This window comes from Lutra lutra, chromosome 16 (assembly GCF_902655055.1).
Source record: "Lutra lutra chromosome 16, mLutLut1.2, whole genome shotgun sequence".
Classification (NCBI taxonomy): Eukaryota; Metazoa; Chordata; class Mammalia; order Carnivora; family Mustelidae; genus Lutra; species Lutra lutra.
This window is the reverse complement of record NC_062293.1, coordinates 60,042,323-60,062,541: the sequence shown is the minus strand read 5'-3', so window position 1 is coordinate 60,062,541 and position 20,219 is coordinate 60,042,323. Positions and strand designations below refer to the sequence as shown.

The following is a 20,219-nucleotide window of genomic DNA, read 5'->3' as shown; positions in this document are numbered from 1 at the left end:
AAAAGTTGGGGGTCACCTGCCTGCGTCAGACTCTTGATCTCAGGGTCATGAGTTCAAGCCCTATGTTGGTGTAGAGATTACTTAAATAAACCATGCCCCCTCCCCAAAAATCAAAAACATAAAACTGGGCCATTTGACTTGAATTCTATGAGTTCTTTAGGTATTCTGAATAAAGCCCATCATGAGGAATTATTTGCAAAATGGTTCTCCCATTCTGCGGTCTGCCTTTTAACTTTTGGGACTGTGTCTTCGACATGCCAGGGGTTTTAAATACTGATGATGTCGTTTATCTATTTTTTTCCCTTTGTTGTTTGTGTTTGGGGCATCTAAGAAGCTATTGCCTAATTCAAGGTCAGGAAGAGTTAAGCCTGGGTTTTCTCCCAGTTCTATAGTGTTAGCACTTCCATTCAGATCTTTGATCCGTTCGGGGCGTGTTTTCGTACCTGGTGTGAGGTAGGGACCTAACTTCAAACACCAACGGCCGACAGGGTACGTAATGAAGCCTGAAGAGGAGGGGCCTTGGAAAGCCTCCTCATACCGCCATGCCGGGCCCAAACCCATGGGGGCAAAAACTCCTTCGTTTGGGGCCTCCCCGTGTGTCTCTTCACCTGGCTGTTGAGTTGTGTATCCTTTGAAGTAAACCGGTGGTCTAACGGGCACACGGGTCTCCCGAGTTCTGTGAGTCTCTCCAGCAAATAACGGAGCCCAAGGACGGGGCCACGGGAACCTGGGATGGACAGCCAGGTGGACGGAAGCCCAGGTTAGCGACCATGACTTGCGGCCAGCGTCTGAGGAGCAGGGCAGCCGTGCTGGACTGAGCCCTGGACCTGGTGAATCTGTTATGGCCAAGTAGGCAGGGTCAGGATTGAGTCAAACTTCAGAGCACACGCAGGTGGCGTGGGGACCCTTCCCCCAACCCCTCACACACATGAGGACTGAGTGCAGACCCTCCTCCACAGCAGTCCCCTATAGTCCTATTTCTAGAAGGTTGGTAGTTGTAGGAGTGGCGACAATACCGACCCCATCGCTGCCTCTCCCTCTTGTTCAGTTCGAGCAATGACCTCTCTTCGGGCCACATGTTCCGGGTCCCTCGGAGAATAACCCACAGACCTTGGAAACACCCACACAGGATGAGGGGAGGCTCGCTCTGGCCTCCCTGGACTCTGTTAAGGATAACAGAGTCCTTCCCTGTCCACATGGATGGAGCCACAAGAGTTCATTCAAGGTTAGCGGGAGGTCAACGAGGAGTTGGCTGCAAGTTCTTTGAGGTGCCTGTGGACCCTGTGAACTCACTACAGTGCCCTTCTGCGGGTCCCCTCGCTCCACAAAAACCTGCAGACGGGCAGGCCGGACTTGGTGGAGAGTAACTGAGTCGCTGGAGGGTCGACTGCCCCTCCTCCAGCAGCGAGTTCCCCTGAATAAAACTGTGTTAACATATGGGGTCACCTGAACTGTCGATTTGGGGGACACCCAACTGCCCCTTCCCCACCTTCTAACCACAGTCATATTGGCTCTTTGCTTTGCGTTGGCGCCGTGCCCCACTCTCGACCCACCGGGCGCCTGGCCCTGCGTTAGGACGGGGAACAGATTGTGGGACAGATGCCACAGTGAGAGAGAATAAATACCAGGGAAGTGTGGGACCAGGCATCTGGGGAACATGAAGGTTGGTTTTGCGAAGTCAGAGGCTCTAACGCAGGAGAGAGTAGGAAACTCAGTGAGAGGGAGGCTGGATGGGAGCAGGTCCATGAAGCCCAGAGGATAACCTGGGGCTTATTATCCTTTTTTCTGAATTTCTGAGGGAGGAGTTTAATTATCAGAGGACAATGGGGCCAAGTAGATTGATTTGCTCCTGCGGACGACACTACTGCAACAAACAGTACTAACGTCCCCAGTTACTAAGTGCCGGCTCGGCGTGAAACGAACTCCTGAGATTTTTGGGTTTTTTCTTAAGCCGGGTTTGGAGCCTGATGCAAGGCTTGAACTCACGACCCTGAGATGGAGACATGAGCTGAAATCTGGAGTTGCACACTTAAGTGACTGAGCCACCCAGGCGCCCCTGAACTCCTGAGTTTTAAACACTGTGTACTTCACCCTTCTGTCCAGATTGCGTCCATATTCTAAGTGCATTCGGGTGAACCATATTATTGTAGCTAGGAGGCCAAATGTGCATCAGCTGTTGCTTCCTTAGTAAGGACCAACCTCCTTCTGAGTATGCGAACATCTTAGCTTAATCAGGTCTATTTTTTTTTTAAAGTTTATTTATTTATTTGACAGACAGAGATCACAAGCAGGCAGAGAGGCAAGCAGAGAGAGAGAGGAGGAAGCAGGCTCCCCACTGAGCAGAGAGCCTGATGCAGGGCTCGATCCAGGACCCTGAGATCATGACCCAAGCCGAAGGCAGAGGCTTAACCCACTGAGCCCCCCAGGCGCCCCTTAATCAGTTCTGAGTTAACTTGTAACAAACCTCGTGAGTTGAGAGAACGGAAATGCATTCCTCCCTGCCCCGGAGGCCAGAGGTCCCAAACAGAGCCGTCAGTCCCCAGGGAGGTGCTCCCACCTGCCTCTGCGGTCACCCTGCCCCCTCCTCTTCTGTCTCCAATCTCCCTCTGCCTTTCTCTAGCGAAGACACTGGCCCCTGGATTTCGGGCCCATCCAGGTAATCCAGGACACTCCCCCATCTCTAGATCCTTAATTATTCCTGCGAAAGACAGTTTTTTTCCAAGTGAGGCACAATGACAGGTTCCAGGAGTCAGGACCTGGACATACCTTTGGGGGAATCTCCACTTAATCCTCTATACTTGATTTTTTAAATTAATTTACTTACTTGAGATCGAGAGAGAGAGTGCATGGGCACACACAGGAGCGGGACGGGAGAGAGAATCTTCAGGCAAACTCCATACCGAGCACTGAGCCCAGCGCAGGGCTCGATCCCATGACTGTGAGATCATGTGAGTCAAAACGGAGCTGCACGCTTCACCGACTGAGCCACCCAGGCACCCCTCTACAGGAGGAGATTTTAAATAAGCCACAAACATGGGCAGCCTGGCTGGCTCAGTCGGTGGAACATGCGACTCCTGGTCTTGGGGTCGTGAGTTCAAACCCCACCTTGGGCCCTGAGAGTACTTAAAATAATAGAAAATCGAAAACCAAAGCCTTTAAAATATATGTATTTCATGTACAGGATTGGAAAAAAAAAGTCTTTCATAATAAACATATTCCAGGTAAACACGGGCACCTTAAATCTATGAATATTTGATCACAAACATTAATGTCCCAAGTTACTTTCCGGCATAAAGGAGAAGTCTGAATCCCGTTCTTTAGGAAGACACGGAGGGCAAAGTCTAAGAGCGGGCACTGCTATTCACACTTTCTCTGCGGGACGTACGGACTGATTTCATGCAGTGTCACACGGATTCACTTCAGAAGAAAACATGAGAATCCACCAAATTTAAGTGCAAGACAGCTAAAACCTCCCTACTGTGGGGACTAAATACTTGATGCTTAGGAGTATGAATAAATAAGTTAAAAACACTAGGTACAGGGGCAGATTCCAAAACTCACTGAAGTATGAACAAAATGAATAAATGCCCAGCGGTCAGCTCACATCGGCTTTGCCCTTGGCTCTGTTCCAGGCTTCCCCTTCTACCCCGGTGAGATCTGCCTCTTCTCCGTCCATGGTCGTCCCCCGCTGGGCTCCCAGATGCCACATTGTTCCACCATCACAGAGAGGTTCCAGCTCAGGAACGAACTGAAGTTCTGTGCTTTTTACTGAAGATCACGGCTGCCGTTCAACTTCCTTCTCTCCCACAGCGGACATCCCTGCGGAAGCCCCGCTCGCGGCCAAGGGCAGGCAGGCTGTGATATGTCGCGGGGCAGTGGCTGGTCTGTAACAAACCCCCCACCTTACCTTTTTTTCATGTGATCGTATGCAGAGAGTAAGTTGAAAGGACCAAGGTCACAAAGGACCCGTGACCGAGGAACAGCTTCACACGCGTCTCCGACCAGCCAGGGAGAGCCCTGCCTCTCCAGTCAAGGGGCGCAGCGAGTTGCTACTGGATCAGGGCTTCCGTCCCGCCGTCGAGAGGTCTCCAGGAAACAGACGCTCCAGAGATTAGTCCCCGATGGTGAGAGCAACCTCAGCAGAGCGGACCAAGACAGAGGGAGGTGCAGGGCGGGACGAAGAGCAAACAAAGGAAGTCCCGTAGCACGGACAGCACACAAGAGTGTCAGGACAGAAATCCCTGCTGTTCTGCTTTCCGATGAGCTCCTGTGCCTCCTGAGAAATTAAGATATTTTCATTCTTTTGCTTTCCCTCTCCACAGTGTCCCTGATGGTCTGGAGTTTTCTGGAGTTCTGGACCAGGAACGCCAAGCTCTCCCTAAAGTCACTAGTCCCCTGATCTCTGCCGGAGTTGTCCAGCTCATCAAAGAAAGCCAATGTCTGTTTAAGTTTGGCCTCAACGATTTTTTGTTCCTCTAATTCTGCGAGGAGGGCCTGCTTAGTGCCGACTTCAGTCTTATACCTCTCTTGCAGCTGTTCGATTTCTTCCTGGAGAAGCTGGAATTCTTCCTCGGTACAAGGATGCGTCTCCTGAGGCTTATCTTCCGGAAGCAGGACGTGCGGGGGGATGCGCAGGACCAGCTGCAGACACAGCTGCTCCATTCTGCCAAAAAGGTTATCGAAACGGCCTTTCATGAAGCCAAGAAACTTCTCGGTGCATTTGCGAATCTGGATGGGGCTGATCTCACAGCCTGGCATGTCGGCCAGCTTCTTCAGGATAACCTGCTCGACGGCCTGCATCACCTCAAACAGGTAGTCCTGAAACGCGATGTAGATTCTGAGCATGCAGGTCTGCGGCGTGAAGCCGAAGAACTGGGTCTCGTAGGCCATCGGGTCCACGGACATCTTCGCTCCCTCCATGGGCCTGTTTCTGACTATGAACAATCTGGCAACGCAAAAAGGAAAAAAAACCTTTTGGATGACATCATTTGATGAGAGCGACAAAGCCCATCGGGGAGAGCCAGGAAGCCAGCAACATAACCCAAGGAGCGAGCGCGTCCGGAAGCCCGCCACTGCCCGCCGCCCTCCCTGTCCACAACACGATACAAGCCTTGCTCTCTGAGATTCTTTCCTTCACTTCTCATTAACGCCGGTTCTGGCCCAGGGCTCCGTCTCCTGAACTCTGCTATCGTCCTGGACCACTTTCACACTCAGACGGACGGCCTAGGCAATGCCCGAAACCAGTGGCCTTCGTCTCCACTCCTCCAGCCACCCAGCCCCTCCCCACGTGCCTCTGATTGCAGCCTTATATGCTATTCCACCAGCCCCTCTCCACGTGCTTGCCTGTTTACTTCCTCCCACTCCCCTGTGCCTTCCTTCAGGATCGAGTTCAAACTCCTTGAACACGGCTTCCACGGGCCTCCGTTACCAGCCGCTCTGTCTCCCTCCTCAAGGACCAAGGACATACAGTGCATAGTTCATTCATCCTATCTTCCTCTCCCATCTTTCATCACCCATAGGAACCCACTCTAGTGTTTCAATGGGAGCCTTTTCAATCCACCTTTAATTCATCTTGGATAGGTTTTAGGTAGCTTTTTTTTTTTTTTTAAAGATTTTATTTATGTGAAAGAAAGACCACACATGCACACAAACAGACAGAGAAAGGGAGAGCCCGAAGCGGGGCTCAGTCCCAGGACCCTGGGATCACGACTGAGCTGAAGGCATGCCCATCCCCGTGACCGACACCTGGTTTGCTGTTAGCACCCTGCTACCAGACACCATGCTGTACCGAAAGCCCTCCCGCAACACCTCCTCAGGGACCTGCGGGTAATTCACGTCGGCAAGTAACTGCTGGGCCACGGAGCTTACTCAGACACGACTCCTCACTAAATACTGTGCGGAGTTCTCCAGAACATCTGGGGAGAGGCAGGGCAGGCTGACTGACACTCCCCCGTGCAGTTCACGAAAACTTCTCATGTCTTTGTCAACACCGGATATCATTCCGCTTTCTAATTCTTGCCAGTCTGGTAGGAGGGAAGTTGTTCTACGGAGTTGCTTTTTGAAAACCAGAACCGGGGCTCCTGGGTGGCTCTGTCGGTTGAGTGCCCAACTCTTCGCTTCGGCTCAGGTCGTGATCTCGGGGTCCTGAGATCGAGCCCCATGCTGGGCTCCACACTGGGTGTGGAGCCTGCTGAAGATGCTCTCCCTTCCTCTGCCCCCTCCCTCCCAACCCTGCGTGCGCTCAGGCACTCTCTCTCTTAAAAAAATACCAAATCATGAGATATCATTTGTAAAAAAGAAAAAGAAAAAACCCCAAAACCATGCATGTACCCCACACACAGGATGGACACGGAGGGCTGAACGTACACTCTCCCCATCCCACCTAACCTGCTGCCTACATCAGCATGACTTCCCTTTTCTGGGAAACCCGAGTTTTCACCATTCAAAGGGATCTACTCTTCAATGGGAAGCGTCCATAACACGGACCGTAAGATTCTGAAACCCCTGCCTCACCTGTTTCTCCCAACCCCGGACAGTGAGTGGAGGACCCCCACCCAACCCCAATCAAGCCCCACAAATGGAAAGATTCTGCTCAATCCACACTTAGATCCTCAGAGGTCCCATCTTGCCTTCCATCCCCTACAGACGGCCAAAGCTGCCTGGAGGTGTGCTCCCTCACGGAGGCAAGCAATTCGCCCAGCGGGGCTCACTCGTGGGCTGTGGGCAGGATAACTGGAGGGCAGGCAAAACCTTTTACACTTTACTAACTCCTCTCCACACCCAGCCTGGGGCTGTCACTCATGACCCCACAGGAAAAGTGGCAGGCGACACCAAGTAAAGGTGTTTTAACGTGGGTCTCTGGTCGCCGGTGAGGCTGCGCACTACCTCCTGCACACGAGCTCCTCGGGCTTCTCCCTCCGTGAGGCGCCCACCGGCACCCCAGCCAAAGCCCGCTCTCCCGGCCTTTACTCGGGTGCTCCCTTATCCGCCCCCTGATGGTCGCTCCCTGCTCCAAAACTCTAAATGCTTCCTTGGAACCGCGCCAGTCAAGTCTGACACTGCCCGCCGGACCGAGCTACCTTCCCCCAACACTCCCGGCCCTCCATGTTCTCGCTCCTTCAAGGAAATGCTGGGGCCCAGCATCCTCCGAGGGACCCGGGCGACCCAGCCGCTCTGAGCTCCCGCAAAACCTCCCCCTCCCCAGGGTACCTCCCCCCAGCGTCTTTCCCTCCCCAGCTCTCTCCCCCCAGCGGCTCCCCCTCCCCAGGGCACCTCCCCCCAGTTCCCCACCTCCAGCGTCTCCCCCTCCAGGGCCTTCTCCACCCCAGGGTATCCCCACCAGCGCCTCCCCAGCCCCGGACGCCGAGCCCGCTCTCCGCCGGGAAGCTCGCCGCAGCCACGCCGGGCGGGGACCACTTCCGGCGCGCCGCGCGCTGCGTCGGCCCCCGCGGCCCCGCGGCATGCCGGGAGCTCGGGGAAGGCGGCGCGCGGCCCGGCCGGCGGACGCCCCGAGATGCTGCCGAGCGCAGCCCTGCCCTTCCCGCTGCTTGGAGGAGGCGATGCGGCCCCGCGGTCCTTACCCGAGCGGGGGCGAGGGCGACGAAACCGACCACGCACCGCTTTCCCGCCGCCGCCTTTAAGCCACCGCCGGCCGCTGCGGAGAGGCGACCCCGCCGGCTGCCCGATGCCGCCCGATTCCGGCCTCGGCGAACGGGGGCCCGGGCGGGACGCCGTCGTGCTCCTGATTGGCCGGCGGCGGGGGCCGCCTCGCTCAGACGCGAAGGGGCCGGGCGGGAAAGCCAGCTGTGGCCGGCGCAGATTGGCGCACGGACCCGGGACTCCCACCCCTCTCCCGGACGTCGCCGGGCTGGTGGGCGGGGGCGGCGGGGCGGGGCCCCGCGGAGGCGCCGCTCGCGATTGGCCGGCGCGCCGTCCCCCGGGCTGCGGCGGTTGGCGGCCGGCCGGTGCGCGGCGCTGATTGGGCGGCAGCGCGCTCTGGCCCCGCCCGCCACCGGGGCGGCGCGGCGGAAGGGGAAGTGGGGGGACGGCGGCGGTGGGGAAGATGGCGTACCAGAGCCTGCGGCTGGAGTACCTGCAGATCCCGCCGGTCAGCCGCGCCTACACCACCGCCTGCGTGCTCACCACCGCCGCCGTGGTGAGCCACGCGCCGGCCGGGGCCTCGGAGGCTGCGGTTCGGGCCGCGGGGGAGCCCGGAGGGGAGGTCTCCGAGGCGGGTGGAGGCGTGCGGGGCGTCCGCCGGGGTCCCGGGAGCCGAGGAGGTGGTGCCGCCCGGCAGGGGTGCGGGGCCGGGGCTGCAGGCGGCTTCCGACAGCGGAGGGCCGGACCAGCGCGGCCGCGGTCGTGGGAGCAGCCCACCCGGGAAGCGGGTCTGGAAGGCGGGGCGGGCAGGGGCCGGGCTAACCAGCGGGCAGTCCGCTCGGCGAGGACCCGGCGCGGGAGGCGGAGGGCTCGGGCTGCCGGGAGGGAAGAGACCCGGAGAGGAGCGCAGGCCTGACGGCGCGGGGTCCGCGGGCTCGGTTCTGCGGGGCTTCGGGTGGGGGCCAGGCGGGAGCACGTGCGTGGCGGCCGCTCCTGCTGCCCCGGGGCCAGGGTCGGCCTCGACCCCCGCAGCAAGGCGCAGAACTGTGTCCGGCGGACGGGGTGCGGAAATGGCAGCACCTACGCACAGTCCTTTCCCGGCTTGCCCGCCGGAGAAGGCGGCCTTCGGGGGTCCGGGCGGAGTGGCTGGGCTGGAACCTGCCGGGCCCCGCCTTCTGCTGAGGACGGCTTTGCCTGAAGGAGCCCTTCTTCCTTTCCAGCAGCTGGAGCTGATCACACCGTTTCAGCTGTACTTCAACCCCGAGTTGATCTTCAAACACTTTCAGGTACGGGGCCGTCACCTGCGCACTCTGTGTTCCGGTCGTTAAGCTTTTCCTCGTGCTTTCTGCGGGCCAATCCTTCCATATGGTATCAGCAGGCTTAGCGGGAACATCTGATTGTGGGGGGGGCGGGGGGGATAAAGATGGGATCCTGCGTCCTGGTTGGGCCTCAGAATCACCAAAGAAATGTCGCAGAGAGTCACCCACGGCAGGAATTAAGACTGTATTTTGTTTGTAAGATTCCTGCGTGGTTTTGATTTGATGTATCCAGTTCCTGTATGTGGAAATTAGTGGTGTGGGGTTAATACCATAGTTTGAGAGGAGACTGACCAGCCCAGGGAGAGCCTCAAAGGATGCCCACGCCGTCCGCTCACAGGCTCGGTGCTATCACCAGAGTCGGGTTCAGAAACCCAGCTCTCTCAGTGCTTTCAGACTGCTCTGTCTTCCAGGGATCAGCTGATATTAACAAAAGCCCCAAAGACGGGCTCCTGAAACTGCATGAGAGTTTACTGGATCCGAGTAGGAGCTAGTCCTTCCCGGTAGTTAGAATGCTCAAAGAAAGATGGGTTTTCCTTCTCCGGGATAATCAGATGGCCTGCGGTTAGAATGGAGGAAGGACCAAGAGTCAGTAATTTCCCTCAACACTTGTTGTTCCCTCTGTCTCGAATGTGTGTCCTTCACTCTACACCCACCGAACCCCAGCTCTCGTGTGGCTTCCCAGACTGACCCTGCTCTGTGTCCCCAGGGTTTCTGGGAATACTTCCTTCAGAGCCTCTACCTTCCTTCTTGTACTTACTGAGCTGCTTCTCTCCTTAAGTTGGGGACTTTCAAATCCTGGAGATAGTTCGAATGTAGAACTGAACTACGTCCCCTCCATTGCCAATGCCGAAGGATCGAATGCTGCACTAGGCAGTCCCGGGGACTCTTGTCACTGCCTCCGTCCTTCGCCACTCCCCGGCCTCTGCTGAGCACTAAAGCTGCATCTGAGCTTTGCTTCCTGTTAACATGCTGGGCTCGATTTTGCCCAGGTTACACTTTTGATGACACCAGATACCCGCGTTTGGAGCCGGGTGTCCCAGGCTTGGATTCAGTCTCCCTGTACAGGTTCCCCTGGGCAGGCCATTTCCATGCTCTCCAGTTATGCCCGTTTCCTCCCGTGTGACATGGGGTTGGGACCACCAACCCCATGTCTCACAGGGTTACTGAGCTCCCACGAGATTGTAGATCATGCTGAAACATTTTACAATGTGAAGCTCTCTCCCGTTGTGAGTAGTTGTTTTTATTGTGGGTGTGGATGGGTTGGGTGGGGAAAAGCGTATCACGGTTTCCAACAAGAAAATGAGTGTCATTGTATCTGCCAATTAGACTAATTATTAGAGCATTAGATCTTATAGGGAGTTGGCTGTTCTACTCAGACTAGAACCTGAGTGTTTGTTCTAGAATCATTCTCTTCTCTGGCTTTTTCTTACAGAGTAACACAGAAGCATTTCCTGGCGGTTTATGTGAGGTTTCTGGAGTTTCTCTCTGGTTCCCAAGACTGCTCACTAGATTATAACACTATACACACGAAAGCATCACTTCTGTTCTGCAAATGAACGTCGTCTCTCCATCCAACTTTCTCTTTAATTTTCCTGACCATATGGTATAGGTTTTGTTTCGTTTTGTTTTATTTTTTTTTTTAAGATTTTATTTATTTATTTGACAGAGAGAAATCACAAGTAGGCAGAGAGGCAGGCAGAGAGAGAGGAGGAAGCAGGCTCCCTGCTGAGCAGAAAGCCCGATGTGGGGCTCGAACCCAGGACCTGGGATCATGACCTGAGCCGAAGGCAGCGGCTTAACCCACTGAGCCACCCAGGCGCCCCTCGTTTTGTTTTAAAGACAACAGTTTTAAGCATTCTCAGCAGATCTCAGGGGCTGAGTGATGTCTTTCAGACTTCAGCTGGAAACAGCACAGAAATCCAGTGTCAGGTCGTGTCGCCCTACTTTCTGGTTCAGATCACAGTGTCACTTACTTGTGGCCTTTCAACCATCGCAACCCCAGGAAATGTCTTCTGTCTTAATGTGGAAATGTTGCCCGGCACATTTTACTTCATCTGTCTTATCTCGATTTTTTTTCTTTTAACAGATATGGAGGTTAATCACCAATTTCTTATTTTTCGGTCCAGTGGGATTCAATTTTTTATTTAACATGATTTTTCTGTATCCTTTATTAAGTGGGGTCAGCGTAAAACCCGGCGGTCTGTGTAGGGAATACAGTGTAAGTTAAAGCTACTGAGGCTGCTTGTTCCTCTAGTAACGGTGACTTCCGGGTGCTGCCTTCGTGGTACAGACTGGCCGGTGGAAAGTCCTATTTTGAGGGTGTTCGTTGGTTCCCGTTTGTTCTAATGGGAGGCGTTCACCCAAAGAGAGATTACACTTCTGCCCGAAAATCCCATCAAGGGAGAGAAGTGGATTCGTTGAGGCCTGTTTGGAGCATAGTATCAGCAGGGACCCAGGGACAGTGGTAAGTCCTAGAGTGTCGGTACAGGTCTGGGAGCCCCGCAGCGGCTTCTTGGGGACTGGAGGACGTGAGATCTCCCTGGATCTTGGTTGCGGGTTCTACTGGCTAGAAGGACAGTGCGGTGTGTCTGCCCGGCCGGCCATGTGCTGCTTGTTGAAAGAGGGGAAGGAGGTGCTCTGGACAGGTGCTAATTGGGCCCCTGAACAGGGATCCCTCCTGTACCCGACCGCCTGGATTGAGAGGGAATTACAGCCCAGCGTGCAGGAGACCGGGCCTTGTCAGGGTGATGGGACCCCTGCCCGACGGATTCCTGTGTGATATGCCATCCTGGTAAGTTTCTAATAATGAGATCTTTTCCTCATGATACGTCTTTATTAACTGAGGTGTAGAAAGGCCAAGTCTGCCTGGCCTGCCGAAACAGACGGTCAGGCAAGGCCTCTTGCCGGGCACGTCTTCCGAGTTAGCTTGTGAAACAGCAAAGTGGCTCAGATCGTGGCGGGGCTGAGCTCAGGGCAGACGACCGAGCTTTGAAAAGGTTCTGTAAGTCCCTGCAAGCACGCGTATGTGGCCTCAGGCTTCGCTCCCCAGCCGGGAGCGGTGTGTGCCACAGGCGGAGATGGTCTTCCCGGCGCCTGAAATGCCAGGCAACAGGGACGTCCCCACACTACCCCTCGTGGACGCGCTCACAGAAGAGAAGGTTTGGCTGCGAATGGCTGACGCGGCGGCCAAGCGCACTGCAGCCGTATGTTAAACTTGACCTTTTTCCCACTTGTGTGCTTACCATTTTCTTAACTTGAAACTTAAGATACCGCTACTGTCGAATGCTAGAAGAAGGCTCATTCCGAGGTCGGACGGCAGACTTTGTATTTATGTTCCTTTTTGGTGGATTCTTAATGACTGTATCCTTCAACAAGTAGAGCAAACAAGGGAAAACGCTCAGGAACGCCTTCTGTCTTGCTGAAGCCTCCGCCTGCCCTCCACGGTCCGCTGGACACGCTCAGCACGCCCACGGAGCAGCCCTCCAGACCGTAGCTGCGGGCACGGCGGATTGCACGGCGTCCTCTCTGTGAGCAAGTCTGAGCCGCGGGGTGGGCGAGCCAGAGGGGCGTTTAGCCCGGGTGGGTGACTGATAACTGCTTCAGGTACAGGATTGTCCGTGCGTGTACTTTTCTTAAGAGTGTTTGTTGTGGGTGGAGGGAGGGAGAGAGAATCCCAAGCAGGCTCCATGCCCAGCGTGCACCCCAGCACCGGGCTCGATCCCACGACCCCGAGATCATGACCAGAGCCAGAACCGAGTCTGACGCTTAACGGATTGAGCCACCCAGGCACCCCCCAATGTGTGTACTTTTGAACTAAGTTGGTAAGACATTTATTTGGTCACTATCAAAACTGATAAATTATTATAATTTAGATTTGAACGGAGTCCAGTCTGACAAAATGCTTTGGATCTAGCTGGTTTTACTCACCTCTTAAAGGTGCTAATGGTGAGTGAAATTTCATGTAATGATTGACCAAGGAATTAATATATTTTCCAAATAGTCAACTTCCTGGAAACAGTCTTCATGGGAAGCAGCTACTGTCCAGGTGTTTTGGCCTCTGCTGATTTTTGCCTGGTTGCTCTGGGTAATCATTTTCAAGGTTTTTTTTCCCTCTAAAGACGAACGACTGTGAGACTTCCCCACCTCAGGCCTCTGCTAGATCACAGCCCCTCGTTGCCTTCCCTCGCTGTACACCTGCGATGCGGAGCTCTTCCTTAACGCCGCCTGCTAGCTGTTCGGTCTGTTCGTGAGCTTGGTTTTCCTGGGCCAGGCGTTCACGATCATGCTCGTCTACGTGTGGAGCCGGAGGAACCCGTATGTCCGCATGAACTTCTTCGGCCTTCTCAACTTCCAGGCCCCCTTTCTGCCCTGGGTGCTCATGGGCTTTTCCTTGCTGCTGGGGAACTCGATCATTGTGGACCTCTTGGGTAAGAGTCTTGCAACTTCTGTACCGCTTTCCGTGTAAGCGTACTTTGCTCCTGGTTTCCACATCCGGCACTCCACACAGCTGTCTCAGGGTCATGTAGTGGTTGTAGGGTCAAAGACTACAGCGTTCTTTAATTTTGAGTCGTCATATTGACATTTCTTCCTAAACGTGCGGACTTTGTGTCGGCAGGTACACCTGCCATCAGATTTTCATCCTCTCCTCGTTCTTTGTTTCTGGGCGACTCTAGGCATTGCGGTCGGACACATATATTTTTTCTTGGAAGACGTATTTCCCAATCAGCCTGGTGGAATCAGAATTCTGAAAACACCGTCTATCTTGTGAGTATCCGATGCCGGGTTGTGCGTTCTTGGCAGGTGATGCGGGGCAGGCTCCGTAGTCTGTGTTCTCGCGGGGCTCCCGGCGCTCTGGCGCTCGGGTCAGCATTTGCAGATTGAGGCCCCAGGCTCCGGTGGTGGATTTGGGTTGGGTCGGAGCAGACGGTGCCAGACTCATGGAGAAGCGAGCTCCACGAGCCTGGGGCGTCCTGAGGGTGATGTCCCGGGGCAGAGCCTGCTGCGTTCCCGGAGAGCCACTGTCGGAGCTCCCAGGGGCCGGGTGGCAGAACGGGCCACACCGACCCCAAGAAAGTTTCTGGTGGTGGGACTCCTGGCCTTCCAGGGAACAGGGGAAGGAGAGCTAAGCCGTGAGGCAGCCTGGGAAACCACGGTCTGTTGGCCGGCCTGCTGACCGGCCGTGTGACATGAAAGTCCGTCTCTGTCTCGCCCCTCCCTTTCCTGAGAGGGGAGCTTTGGTCTGTGGGACCTCTTTCTCCAGAAGGTCATATCCTTGAGACCTGCTGCATTTAGAGTAAAATGTGAGTTTTTGCATAAAATGTGGGCTGTCACATCATAGTTAAGCAAAGCAGAGAGCCTGGTCCTCCAGAGCCCCCCCACTTAGCCAGACGCTGGCGGTCACCATTGCCCTTTTCACACATGCTCTCCCCTCTCTCCCTGCATGGGAGCTAAATTTTTAAAAATGCTCTATCGTAATCTCCTTTTTGGTGTAGCATGTCGTAACCCTTTTTCCATGACGAATGTCCTGCGGAAGTGTAGCAGCTACATGGTCCCGCTTGGCAGGACACTAGCACCGTGGGCCCCTCCCTTACCGACAGTGCCGGCGCTGGCGTCCCCGGGTGGCACGCATCTGTGACCACGCAGGCCTTGCTCCCAGAATTGGGATCGCCGTGCTGTTCGTCGACAAGTTGCTGTGGGGACTGCGTGCTCAGGCTGATGCTTCTCCCGGCCGCGTGGAGCTCCTGTACCCTGTGGCCTTGTCTGACGGTGGAGGATGGTTTATTTTTTCCCGGGGTGATAGCTGGAAGATGCTGTCTCGGTTCTATGGGTCTGTTTTTTACGATTTTATTTTATTTTGGAAACTGTTTCAGACTCAAAGAAAAAACTACAAATCCTGCAAAGGACTTTTCCTTCCTTAGGTGTGTCAAAGTAAGCTGTCCATCAGATCCCCTGTGATGCCTTCCCCCCTCCCCCCCGCCCCAATGAATATGGATTTTCTATGAAGAAGGACATTCCCCTACGTAGTCACAATCAGGAGAAACCTGAGTCCACAGGCCCAAGCCACTCCTGGCCATTGTTCCAGGAAACGCTCTTGCCAGGAGAGCCTGGCTCAGGCCCAGTGTCGCGCTGACGTGTCACGCCTCTTGGGTCCCTGCCGGGTTGGAAGAGCTCCAGAGTCTTTCCTTGACGTCACCCCACTGACACTTCTGTGGCTTCCCGGCCTGTTCTGTAGGACGTCCCACCTCCGGGGCTTGTCTCGGGTCCCTCACGTCTAGCTTCAGGTCACGCGTCTTTGGCAGGAGTGTCAGAGAAGTGACCCGTGTCGTCCTGCCCACACTGCGGAGGATTTCCGTGCATTGATCTGTCACGGTGGCGGCAGCCACTCCGATGACTCGATGAAGGTCGGTCCTGAAGCTGCCTTTGTTCCCCTGGTGATTGTTCTGGGGAAGGCGCCCGGACTCAGCCAGCCACCCTCTCCTGATCCTAGATCGTGAGTGAGTTGCGGCCCTCGTTATCGTTGTTGCTTTGGTGTTCGTGTGACCCCAGATCTGGACAATGGGAACCCCTTCACACCGGCTTCTGATTACTGTCAACATGGCCCATCACTTTTTTTCTCTTTATTGTCAAGTGATTTATTATTTTCTGGCCAGACAAGATCTCCCAGGTTCATCCTCTGCTCTCCCTGTCTCAGTCTTAGAATCGGCTGTTTCTGCAAGAGCCCTGGTTCCTTTCTCCTGGGGACCTAGGGGGCGGAAGCCGCAGCATGGGTGCTGGACGAGCTCACAGCCTGACTGGGACCGGAGCAAGGGTGGCCTGCCACGCACTGCAGACCTGTGTGTTTTTTAAAAACGTGGGGTTACTGACAGGCTCAGCTCTAGGACAACTTCATATGATACATTATAGGTGGGGGTTTTTTTCTCTATTTTTTTTCTAATATTTTATCATAAAAATGTTCAAACTCACAGAAGAGCGGGAAAAGTTATATGGCGATGCCATTTACCCACGACACAGGTTCTGTGGTTAACATTTTACTACTCTTGCCTTTTGTACGTCTGTCCGTGCCGGTATCCTTCACGCTCTGAGTAACTGTAGTGCGTGTGACGCTGACTGGGGTCTTCAATTTCTCTAGAGCAGAACACGCACCACAGGGGTGTCAGCTGATGGTTTCTGTACGTGCACCAACCCGTGGGCCCCAGACTCCTCTCGGGACAGGACCCCAGAAGGTCCCAACCTGCGGCTTCCTGTCTGTCCTGCGCCGTCCCCCAGGGAGCGATGCCTGGACTGGTTGTGTGGTTGTGAGATGAGCCGTGCCTGCCCCTCCCGGCGTCAGGAGCGGAGTCCTCCAGGATGCGCAGAGGTGCTCCTTGCTGTGCAGCCGCTTCCAGCCAGGGCAGCTGTCTGCCATCCACCTCTGGGGTTGCACGTGGCAGGGATCTGTTGCCCAGTCTGGGGTGGTGTCCAGCGGATGGACATAGCACCTCCTTGTTCTCACTGACACCGAGGGACCTGACCCTGTGGTCATTACTCTCTCTACCTACTTAGTGCCCCGTATGTGGAACCAGCCTCTGGTCCCTGTCGTGCCGGCCCCTCGCTTAGACGCATTCTCCTCCTGCGCTGCCTGCACGCCCCGTGGCAGGCTGCCCTCTTCGAGCCTCCTCCGGCTTCGCCACCCTGCACCAGGCCCATGCACGTGTGCCACCCTGCAGCCCCGCGATGGTCCCCCCAGCCCTCAGCCTGCTCGGGGCCACCGCACCCCCACTTTCTCACTCGCGCACCCACATTCTGTCCCGTGCATGTTAGGGAAGTAGAGGCTGCCTTGCTGTTGCACATGCTTTCTTTTCATCATCACAAAAGCGGACACGTTCGTGTTTATTGGCCTTTGGATTTCCTTTCTGAGCTGCCTTTTACACCCTGTGTGTTTCTGCTGGTGCGTGTTTGCTTGCGTTGTTAGTTTGTAAGACTTCAGGGAGCTCATGCTGGGGTACGGATGCGTTCTCTGACCCCACTGTGACATGGAAGCTTTCAGATACATTCTGTGTGGACCGGCTGCAGGCAGTGTCCAGTGTTGTTAGAAACGAGTCAGAAACAAAACATCAGGCCGCCTGGGTGGCTCAGTGGGTTAAGCCTCTGCCTTCAGCTCAGGTCATAATCTCAGGGTCTTGGGATCGAGCCCCGCGTCAGGCTCTCTGCTCAGCAAGGATCCTGCTTACCCCTCTCTCTCTGCCTGCCTCTCTGCCTACTTGTGATCTCTTTGTGTCAAATAAATAAATCAAATCTTAAAAAAAAAAAAGAAAAAATGCCAAGAGCAGATATTGTTTTAATGGTTCTTTAAGAACAACTTGAGTGACCGTCCTAGCGAGATTGTAAAAGTCTTCTGGGCACTGACCGTCCTTTCCTGTGATCTGCATTGATTTGTCTTGGAATGATCTGTGAGTTGTTTAAACTTCAGTTGTGATAAGATCTACATAACGTAGACTGTGTCACGTTACACATCTCAGACATGCAGTGTCGCAGCCTTAGTGTCCTGGCATGTTTCTGTGCCCGCCGTCCATCCTTACACTTTTCGATCCTGCAGAAGTGGAACTCTGTCCCCAGGACCTCGCTCTGCTCCCTGCCCCCAGCCTCGGCCGGGACGGTGCCGCTCTCGGTTCCTCACACACATGGGATCACGCGGTATGGGTCCAGGTCTGGCCACATGTCCTCAGGGTTCATCCACGGTGTGGTAGGTGTCAGAGCCTCCTTCCTTTCCAAGGCTGGATACTATCCTGTTGCGTAGACGGACCCTTTTCTCGATCCATCCGTCTCCCGGTGGGTACGGGGTGATATCCTGGTTGTGGGGAGACATTCATGGTAAATTTAGTGGAAATGAGGTTATAAAACAAATAGTGTGATCTAACTCCCGTAGAATCACACAGAGGAAAGTTCTGGAAGAATGATGCCAACACCCGCCATGATTCTCTTTGGAGATTTAGAATATTTCTATGTATTTTCTGTTTTCTCTACAACGAACATGTATTGCTTTTTGTTGTAAGAAAAATAAAAAGAGAAAAGTAACATCCTGGAGGTAAAGAGTTAACATGAACATGACTGTGAACACTTTCCAGCGCGGTGACTGGGGCGGGTGTAGCGTGTGTCCTTGAGGCGAAGCCCTGGGGTCCTTCCCAAGGTGACTCGGCGCCGAGCGTCTCTGTCGCTGTCTTTCAGGAAGGCCGTTTTCGATACGCCGGAGGACGACCCAGATTACAACCCACTGCCAGAGGAGCGGCCGGGAGGCTTCGCCTGGGGCGAGGGACAGCGCCTCGGCGGTTAAAGCAGCAGATGCCAGCCACCAGCCCCAGCTGGCAAGGACTCAATGACCCGCCCGTTGGGATTCTTCTCTCCTTCGTGTTGCGAAAGTGTGGACGCTTTGGACGGCCTGGCAGGTTCTGACTCCAGAAGCACTTTACAGAATGGTACACTAATGGATCCAGAATGCGCTCGGCATGGCCGACCGGCGGCCCCTCACCGCTCCGGCCCTGGAAGAGTGATCTCTCGGGGCCAGTGTGCCGGAGAAACAAATACCCCACAATCTCTGGCCCCATGCCCCCGAGCACTCAAGTCCCGGGGTGTCAGGCAGAGCTCCTCCTCCTCCTCTTCTTTGCTAGACGAGGCCATGGGGTAAAAGGGAAGTTTCAGAGAGGACACAATAAAACTGAGTTGCATCTCTCTCACTGAACACAAGCTTTGGTGTGTGATCTTTTAAGGGACGACGCGGGTTCTGGCCCTGCTACACAGGCCTGGGCTCGCAGCAGCTCCGGGCCCGCCCGTCCCTGGCCTGCACAGCTTTAGGCAGGATGGCGTTCCAGGATGGAAGGACGTGGCCGGCGCGCCCTGGCTGAGACACGTAGCAGGCCAGCTCCAGCAGGAGGAAGACAGGCCGGTGGTGTCTGCATAGCTTGCTTTCCGTCTGGGTTTTGCAAAAACGCAGGTTGTCGGATGAGGGAAAACAGTGGGTAGGGTGGTTCTCGCATCGGCAGGAACTCCACTGAGGGGGGCCGGCTCAGGGCACCCGTGACATCCTAGCAACTCTGCTCTGCTTCTGCATTAAGAGCTCTGCAAGAGAAGCCACATCATGGCCACCCTTTTGGAAGACCACAAAGAGATCGATTTTAGACCTGGGGTGTTCACTTGGGGGCCAGATGAGCAGGCCCCTGTTAGGCAGGAGTCCGTGGGTCCTGGGCTGGTTGCACGTGGGTCATTTTGCTTAAGGAAGAGCCCACAAGCATTTCTGAGTCAAGCACCCGGTTTACCTTCCCATCAGGTAGACGTTAGAGTCCCGAGGAAAGGACAGCCGATGTCTGTGACTCCATAAAGACCTGTCCGGAATACTGATTCCCCTGGGCCCCTGGCAGGTTTGCACTCACGGGGTCACTGAGGGGACCCACAGCCCGAAGTGGACCCCTGTAGGGGAGGGACGGCCGCGGGTGGTTCTTGCGAACGGGGCGGAGCTGTGGACCGCTTCCCCAGCAGTCGCACCGTGGGCAAGTGGGAGCTCCTTTCCAGAGTGAGATCCCCCTCCGAGAGCTGAACACGGTTCAGAGTAAGTAGGGACCTTCAGGGGGTGCGGTGAAGGGGAAACTAACATGAACGTACATCTTCCCGCCGCTTGTGTGTGACTGACAGAAACAGACCGATGTTGGACCTGCCGCCGGTCAGAAACTTGGAACACGGGTGTTGTAACTTTATGCAACGGGGTTGTTGATGGGATGGCTTTTTTTCTAAGCAATGGCAAAAAAAAAAAAAAAAAAGCTTGAAATGCAACCTGAGAATGTACAATCCTTACAGAATTCTATAATTTTGTCATATCTTGTCTCTGTTCAAGGAAGCTCGAATTTAATTAGAAGAGTTTGTTGTTTTGTTATTTTTTTTAAATTCTTATTAAGTTCAATTAGGCAACATACAGTACATCCTTAATTTTTGATGTAATAATTAGGGTTTTTTAAATTATTTAGAGTCTAGAAATAGGTTTCTCTGGTTTTAAGTAGGGGACGTCCGTCCATATGGATGACGGTAAAACAGGAAACCGATTAAGCATTTGTGGCCTAAGAGTGCTCGGTGGTGTTACAGAATGAGAATTCCAAGGATCCCCTTCCGTGTCCTGGGCAGTGTGGGCACCGACTGCCGATCTCCCCACCCGTGGGGTGGGCCCCCTGCCACAATGAAGAGGCCCCTTTACCACCCCACCTCTCCACCCCGACTCTTACAGAACTGGGCTGTTTCCTCCTGCGGTGAAAATTGGTAGACGGGATTTTGTGCCCAGTC

The 20,219-nt window shown here is 54.8% G+C and overlaps 2 protein-coding genes across 4 annotated transcripts; one reads left to right on the top strand and one right to left on the bottom strand.

The window, feature by feature from the left end:
- Positions 1-3,151: 3,151 nt before the first annotated feature.
- On the bottom strand, positions 3,152-7,570 carry MIS12 (MIS12 kinetochore complex component). Its single transcript, XM_047707651.1, is given in 3 exon segments — positions 3,152-4,945; positions 7,291-7,435; positions 7,438-7,570. Coding segments are annotated over 3 exon segments (831 nt in total). The 5' UTR covers positions 7,463-7,570; the 3' UTR covers positions 3,152-4,284.
- DERL2 (derlin 2) lies at positions 7,564-18,633 on the top strand. Of its 3 annotated transcripts, none has more exons than XM_047707648.1 (7): positions 7,564-8,155; positions 8,823-8,885; positions 11,005-11,078; positions 12,185-12,278; positions 13,150-13,345; positions 13,592-13,682; positions 18,123-18,633. In XM_047707648.1, the coding sequence occupies exons 1-7, from the start codon at positions 8,063-8,065 to the stop codon at positions 18,226-18,228; spliced, it is 717 nt and encodes a 238-aa protein (XP_047563604.1). In that variant the 5' UTR covers positions 7,564-8,062; the 3' UTR covers positions 18,229-18,633. The 3 variants fall into 3 exon arrangements, with proteins under 3 accessions (XP_047563604.1, XP_047563603.1, XP_047563605.1); XM_047707647.1 differs by having other exon boundaries at positions 8,820-8,885; XM_047707649.1 differs by lacking the exons at positions 11,005-11,078; positions 12,185-12,278; positions 13,150-13,345; positions 18,123-18,633 and having other exon boundaries at positions 8,820-8,885; positions 13,592-13,680.
- Positions 18,634-20,219: the final 1,586 nt, after the last annotated feature.